At 39.0% G+C, this 8,044-nt stretch overlaps 1 protein-coding gene across 1 annotated transcript in view; it reads right to left on the bottom strand.

Moving 5' to 3' along the window:
• Positions 1-310: 310 nt before the first annotated feature.
• Positions 311-8,044, bottom strand: part of LOC109487784 (CMP-N-acetylneuraminate-poly-alpha-2,8-sialyltransferase-like) — a 20,289-nt gene continuing 12,555 nt past the window's right edge. Inside the window, exons 2-6 of the mRNA XM_019791847.1 lie at positions 4,777-5,096; positions 3,780-3,878; positions 2,772-3,003; positions 2,082-2,308; positions 311-774 (exon numbers count right to left, since the gene is read on the bottom strand). Of these exons, the coding sequence (XP_019647406.1) occupies positions 489-774; positions 2,082-2,308; positions 2,772-3,003; positions 3,780-3,878; positions 4,777-4,871 (939 nt within the window). The 5' untranslated portion in view covers positions 4,872-5,096 and the 3' untranslated portion in view covers positions 311-488. The remainder of the gene's footprint in view (positions 775-2,081; positions 2,309-2,771; positions 3,004-3,779; positions 3,879-4,776; positions 5,097-8,044) is intronic.

Genomic DNA, 8,044 nt, shown 5'->3' with positions numbered 1-8,044 from the left:
AGTGTCATTTAAATATAAATAATGAAAATATAACTCTTCACCACACCATGATAACAAATGAAACATACATAAAATTAACCAATAACTAGAGAAGTAACATTTGCAAAGCAAATGCATACCTTCGAACATGGTGTTCTCTGTTAAATCTTACTCAAACACATTCACATAAATGTACTACTAGTATATGGTGACAGGAGCAGAGCAGACCATGAAATTGCAACATTATGTAGCCCAACACCAGTCACCATGGTGACTGACGTCAACAAATCATGTCATTGGTCAGGTCATAGGTCACTGTTTGGAGAAGAAAAAGAGGAAGAAACTGAGGAAAAACAATATGCTTTCCTTTGGAAAACATAACAAAATAACGAACAACCATCGCCTTGATTTTTACTGTCAGCAATAGTTTCATTTGTCTGGAACAGAAAGACGAAAAAAGTAACCTAAATCAATATGTTTACTCCTGTATAGGTTAGCATAGCAAGTCATTATTTACATACATCCGTTACCAACTTAAGTGCCCCACTGTCATGTAGTGATTTTAAAAGTTCATGCTGGTGAAAATAATCATGTATACCAAAATTGACCAAAATTTCCATGGGCGTCTCGTCGTAGTAATGGTAATATAGTGTTTTGTTGTGAACATCCGTTTGATATGGGTAGAAGCCATATAGGGTGATGATGTCACAAAATGTACTGGCAAGGGTGTAGGTATTGAGTCCGGCAGACGTAACTTCCTTGGAAAGGTTGCTGTTGTACTTCTCATTCCAGAACCTAAAGGCAAGACACGTTGATGAAGGTTAGACATCCAGGTAAACGATATTCGTAAGAAAATTGAAACTCTACTACTGGATCAGTTACGGATTTTTATTTCCGGACGTTTCGAGTGACATCCATCACTCTTCTTCAGCGTCACAAATGAACAGAGAACCGATTCACTCTTATATACAAGTAACTAGAAAAACCGGTTAAACAACAAGGTCCGTAAGAAGCTTTATCATGTAAAAGAACGGGCGCATCTACAACCCCACCCTGAACAGGAAGGGGGGACTGCGCATTGAACTCTCAAGCACATGGGACCCCGCCCTGCCACAGCCCAAGGGACAGTAACTTTTCCTATGGTAATTTCCTACCATAGGAACCTTCCTTACATGACAAAGACTCTTACGGTTGTTGAACAGGTTTTTCTAGTTCTAATTATCTGTATTTTGCGTGAACCGTTCTTTTACATGATAAAGCTTCTTACGGACCTTGTTGTTTAACCGGTTTTTCTAGTTACTTGTATATAAGAGTGAATCGGTTCTCTGTTCATTTGTGACGCTGAAGAAGAGTGATGGATGTCACTCGAAACGTCCGGAAATAAAAATCCGTAACTGATCCAGTAGTAGAGTTTGAATTTTCTTACGACTAAAGGCAAGACAATTTTTGATTAGGCCACACCAAGTAAATTTTATGGATGACGTCCGCGCGCGCATTGATTTTGGCCTGTTCCTAGGAAAAAAACCAAGAAATTCCGCTTCCTGTAACTATGACCAAAGAGTCACGACAGTGCCGCAAGTCGTTAGATTGACGTGAAACCCGTAACGCGAAATGGGTAAAGAGCACATGCTTTGTTTCTGCAGGCCTGCAAAAATGTGATGAAAGAAACAGGACAGGATGACAACTGCTGTTCCACCTGATTTATTGCTGTTTTGATGATGAATAAAAGACTTCTTGATTGTTAATCTGTGTCACCTCATTCAATTTGTGCCCTAACATTTGTCGTCTCTTAGTATATTTCTAATCTAGGCATCTTGCTTTTTAGGGCGCTTTTTTTTCACCCTCTCGCATTAGATATAGGGTCTCCAAAGGACGTCATCCATACAATTTACTTGGTGTGGCCTTGTAGAGTGATATTTGACAGAGATACTGTAAAAGATGAAAGAAAGTCAGGACCCACATCCGAATGAAGCATTTTGCGGTTAATCTTGCCGAATGGGGTCAAAACGGACCCCGATATGTTTCAGTGACAGATAGATAGATAGAAAGAGAGACTGAGAGAGGGAGAGAAAGAAAGAGAGATTTCATCATGGGACACTTACGTTTTGATATCACGCCTTGGTGGAGACACCGAACACGTGATTGTGATGTTAAGATCCAGCCTCCTTATCATCGTGTTTAAAGCAGGAAGGTTTGTGTGGGTGCCGAGTGTATAGCTCATTATGGAGTTATTCCGAGAAATTATCCATTGGGGGTCAAAATCGACTCTATCCATTTTGTCTAACACTATGCGGTTGATAATGGTCATGTTCGTCTTCTCACCGACATCCTGAAACAAACAAAAATATTAATAACCCTAAGAGCATACATCATTACAAGGACTGGCTTTCTGTCCCTTAAATTTATCATGGAGTTAAACCTCCATGAATTTGTATACTATACTTGGTAAAATAAAGAAACTCTATTGCTAGAATTTGTAATGTTCTAACCCTGTTCAAAACGGGCTTTTGAGACCCGCTCCCTGTAAAATCAGCCCAAGGCCCTTCCAGTAACCACTTTCCGTCAGAATTTTTGGGTATTTTGCTCCATGATGGTCAATATACATTGGGATAGTGTGGTTTCAACTCAGTATGGAGATAAATGACTATAATATTGGCTTTGAAAAATCGGGTTTCCCAGCCCTAAAAACTGCACTCATTTGTAAATATACTAATAAAAGATTGCATTAGCATCTATAGTAATTAGTAGTTATAGTAATCAAAATCACATGTGAAGCATGAAGGCATTGTCACCTGTTCGAATGTCTTTAATGGAGCATCATTTAATCTGATAACAAAATCATTGCGGTCAATGTCGTTCCCACAGCCGCTGTCACGGAGAATGCCACTGTTGCCGACTACTGCGCATGTCCGGTAATGTCCCACTGGTGTTGTCGTGACAACAGACGTTCCAGTTTTCTTACATTGGTTATAGTCGATGATGGCGAAATTTTCTGATGGGTTGAAATAGCGACTTGTCTGATTGCTGAAACAAAAAAAAATAAAATATTTAACTTGTCTACATATATGACTGATACATTTGACGCTATATGGCACAAACAATGCTATTCTTTCCTATCCCGTCTGTACAACTCCTCAAACAACATTATCCAATCTGTTCTCAAATCCGATGTAATATTCCGCAACAGATTCTTCCGCAATATCTGGGACCGTCTGTACTTATAGACATGTTTTTACTATTGTTATTATGTGTATTTTTATCTGTATGTTTTATATGGGTGAGTTATGCCTGAAATAAAGAATAAAAAATAAAGAAATATTGTCAGCACTATTGTTTGAACCATGCCTTCTCCAGAAAGGCTATATCATCGGTAGCATGGATTGGTAGGCCTTGAATCTTTGAACACCTCAATCCTTGGTTGATAACTCTGATACTTGAAGAAGGCATGACTATTTCTTGTTCTTTTCTGGGCTGGTGTTAGGTACTTAGTAGTTGAGACATCCACCAGTTTATTAGTCATTTTGTACATCATGCATAGTCTGGACATCTTTCTTCTGTCTTCCAGTGAGGTCCACTGTAGGTTTCTTTTCACTTCCGTGACACTAGTACCCCTTTCATATTTGTTTATACAGAATATTGCAGCTTCATTTTTGTACCATTTCCAGTTTGTCTTTGTCTTTCGTTGTATATGGATCCCTCTTACTATATAATAGTGTTTTGCAAAAATGTTTTGAATATATACTTATCTACACAAGAAATCAGTCACTCAAGCAAGTGGATAAATGTTGAGATACACTTACCTAATACGAAATGCTGATGTAACGTTGTACCAGTCGAGGAATGAACCCTTAGTGCCAAAGGCTGTAACTTCTCTCTTCACCAGGCGTTTTGTACTGAAGCTGACGCAAAAACAATAAGAAGTTGTTTATTGCAAATTCATGCCCGAGGGCTAATTGCATACAGACATTGACAAGAAAAATGTGGTGATATAAGACTATTTGCTGACAGGAACTTCTACGTGTACGATATACTTATCGAACCTACTATCTCTACTTAAACCTAATAACGTTTGTATACATACAGGATTAAAAAAAAAGTAAATATGCAATATGTGAACAGGTAATAGGAACAAGGTAACTGCTATTCTAATCTATTCTATTCTATTAAACTACAGTATTCTTGTCATGCTATTAGGGGGTTTGACTTCTTCTCAGGAGGCAGTGGGAGATGAACTGTCCGACTCTTTGAAAAATAAATGGGTTGGGAGACTTTAGCAATAATATAGTCTTTTGTTGTTGGTTGAGATATGAAAAACTTGGGGAAATATTGGCGACTTCTTTGAATAACTTTTTTCTTTCAAAATCGTGATGAGGACACTGACCGATAAAAAAACAATATTAACCGTCGACTATACTTCACTTAAAGAACTTTAATTCAAAGCACTGAACTAACGAAGAAGACATATCAATATATTAAGTTTAATTCTAAAGCATTATGTATGTACGCATCTTCTTTGTCCACATAATCCCCCCCCCCGAAATAACCTTTTAGTAACAAAACTAGAAAGGTAACATTTTCAAAGCAAATCCATAATTTATTTATTTATCTATTTATCTATTTATTTATTCATTCATTTATTGCAATACTCCACACACACACATGTACATGGAAGACATGGTAGAACAGGTGCACCTTTTCAAGGCCACCATGCTGACAAATAGACGATTGGTCTAGCCTAACAAACTACTGTTCCCTTTATTGTTACTCAAACAAGAAGGTAAACATAAAAATACTTACTTCGTAAGGTTGTACATGTATTTCTGCAGCAGGAAGAAAGATGAAATCGAAACTACAGCAAATAAGACTGGAGATCTCTTCATAACCTTAGCCATGTTTAAGTAGGCCAAAGGTCATAGATGTGGTCGAACGGGTTGGGGACAGATTGACCTTCTCCCTGCTGCCTTAGCCGGCAAACAATGCAACTTTGGCGACTAACTGCTACCTTGGGTGCAGGTTAACCTTCTCACACTGACACTCCCTAATTAGTCAACCTGTGACCCAGTTACGCACAGACACTCAGAGTCACCACAGGTTGTTGGCGCATCCAAGGACACCTCCTGGAAACAAACACAAAGAGGTTATTGACCCGTAAAAGGACATCCCCGGATTCCTGGAAACACAGACACTCACCAGTTTCAGTTTCAGTTTATTTAAAAATCGACTGGCATGTCACACAATCATATGGTACATGAAATATGTCGAATTTTCACAAACACTGCACGTATCATGGACTATCCAATAAGTAAGAATTACAGAGATATAATATTAAAATCTAGTCATTGATCATCAATTTACAGAATACGTATAATACAATCGTAATAATTAAAAGAGCCATATTTACAGACTATTTATATAAAATCAATATACCACTATGTAGAATGCTGAGATAAAATCTTCAAAGCCCGTGGTATGAACGACAGTTCATGACGTTTCGTTCTACTGAATGTGGAGCGTGACTGTTTCCTTCGTCTTAAGTTATATGTGCTTTGAGGCGCTACACATACAAAGTCATGCAGGGGGTTGTCAGTGTCATTGACCCGAAAAAGGACATTCCCTGTATAATGTCCTTAGGCCGAGGCTTTTCATTTTGACACAAACAACCTTGCCACCTGGAATCTGACAAACATGTAACGAGCTTTTTGTCACAGATATTTTAGATCCTTAAATGAAATATAAAAATTCGCATTCCTTATGAAAATTGACAAGCCATGTATCATTATCGCCATATGCTCGTACATATGTGACTGTCTCAAGAAGCGAGAAGAAGTTGAACCTGTAAATAGTAGCTCACATTAGTATGTATAGTTATTATAGTGTTATTGTTGTATTCTTTTTCCTGTGTATTCATGATCTGTACTTACAATTACATGTAGCTTGTTAGAGCACAAACGTACAATAAAGATCTTTTATTCATTCATTCAGCTTGTTAGGCCAGCGAAACAGGTCGTCTCCGTATTTAACATAAGGCCATATGCAACAGGTGCATTTTAACCTCATCACGGCAGCATTATTGCTTCTCTGCGTTGCAAAATTTAGATTTTAAGGAGTCCCTTTCCACCCACCTGACTTTACCATGCAACAAAACCGCCACCTAGCGGTGATAGCTGGAATAGCAGGAGGGGTGGGATGGACGGCTATTGTTAATCTCCAAGCAGATCATACGTTGGCAGGGCCGCATCCATTGGCCAGAGGAGTGTCCATACTTCGTGGCTACTTGACACTCCTTTGGCCAATGGATACTGCCTTGCCACCGTATGATCTGCTTGGAGATTTGGGGTATCGTTCCTATACTATAGCTTATAGTTCCCCACAGTGAGTCCTTTGTGTCGTGCATTGATTGTAATTATTGATAGCGGATCTGTTTTCGCGGGAGGGCGCGTGACACCACTCACTCATAGGGTCGCCCCTCTCACGTAATACTGCACACTCGTGCTGTGGGAATCATGTAGACAGTACACAACTGCAAGTTTCTTTTTTTTGTCAACCTCCGCATTTAATTGTCCATCATCTAACTTTGTTATTTCTTATATCGTTTGGACCAGTACCGTAGTGTTACTGACCACAAAAATAAGATTTTCTTTGATCTTCAAGGACATTTAGAAGTCAAGCCCCATATCTCATATGTTTCCAAGTTCTGAACGTTACAATATAGCCGTGCATTCAACATAACTTTTACTCACGTACTAGTACTATTTTCTATAACCATGTATCTGCATTTGATGAAAAATCGGTGTTTTACATTTACCAAGGACAAAGTGCGTAATTTGATATATATAAAATAGACTCCTACCTATCCCATCCCATCCCATCATGACATGGATGTGCGGATCGCACAGGCATGGAGTGCTCTTCACTCATTACATAAGATTTGAAAAGCGCACATTAGAAAACAAACTAAGATCAAAGTGTTTAAGGCATGTATTGAAACAATTCTTTTGTATGGGTCAGAATCATGGGTCATGAATATGTCACATTCTAGAAGACTAAACGGAACATACACGAAGATGCTGCGAGTAGTTTTCAATACACCATGGTGGAAACACACTACTAATGAACAGTTATACGGTTCGTTGATGAAGGTTAGACATCCAGGTAAACGATACTCGTAAGAAAATTCAAACTCTACTACTGGATCAGTTACGGATTTTTATTTATTTCCGGACGTTTCGAGTGACATCCATCACTCTTCTTCAGCGTCACAAATGAACAGAGAACCGATTCACTCTTATATACAAGTAACTAGAAAACCGGTTAAACAACAAGGTCTGTAAGAAGCTTTATCATGTAAAACGTTTCACTCAATATACAGGTAATTAGAAGTGGGGACTGCGCATAGAACTCTCAAGCACATGGGACCCCGCCCTGCCACAGCCCAAGGGACAGTAATCATTTCCTATGGTAATTTCCTACCATAGGAACCTTCCTTACATGACAAAGACTCTTACGGTTGTTGAACAGGTTTTTCTACTTCTAATTACCTGCATATTGAGTTAACCGTTTTACATGATAAAGCTTCTTACAGACCTTGTTGTAAAATTCTGCCGATTCCAGTGACCGGCAAATCGCTACGATATGTATGGACAGACGTTTAATCATGTTTATAAAAACGTTGTAGAGTTAAAGGGATCTTGGAAAAAAATTTTACCTAGGCCCTTCCCCAAATTAAAATATTTTTTCCTAGGCCCTCCCCCCGGTTCTGAACTTTCAAAATAATCCCATTGTGGAGAAATTTAACGAGATACTGGGGTAGAAAAACCGCTACCTAAATGAAAGTTTTGCAAAACCCAGCGTTCTGATTGGCCGGCGCGGTCACGTGGGAGGGTTCCACTACCACCACCGCCTGATAATATATGCGGCGCGTCCACTATAACCGCGGGTGCTTTTCGTCGATTTTAGAACTGTCATAACTCCGGGTTGCGTGGGCGGAAAGATGTGAAAATTATACTGTACAGCCGGAAAGCCACGTACTGAATCGAACGCTTTTCGAACGAGTTTTCTTTGCAGA

The sequence above is a fragment of the Branchiostoma belcheri genome, unplaced genomic scaffold (genome assembly GCF_001625305.1).
Source record: "Branchiostoma belcheri isolate BF01 breed outbred unplaced genomic scaffold, Haploidv18h27 scaffold9, whole genome shotgun sequence".
Classification (NCBI taxonomy): Eukaryota; Metazoa; Chordata; class Leptocardii; order Amphioxiformes; family Branchiostomatidae; genus Branchiostoma; species Branchiostoma belcheri.
Note: the sequence above shows the minus strand (reverse complement) of the source record. Positions and strands in the feature narration are given on the sequence as shown.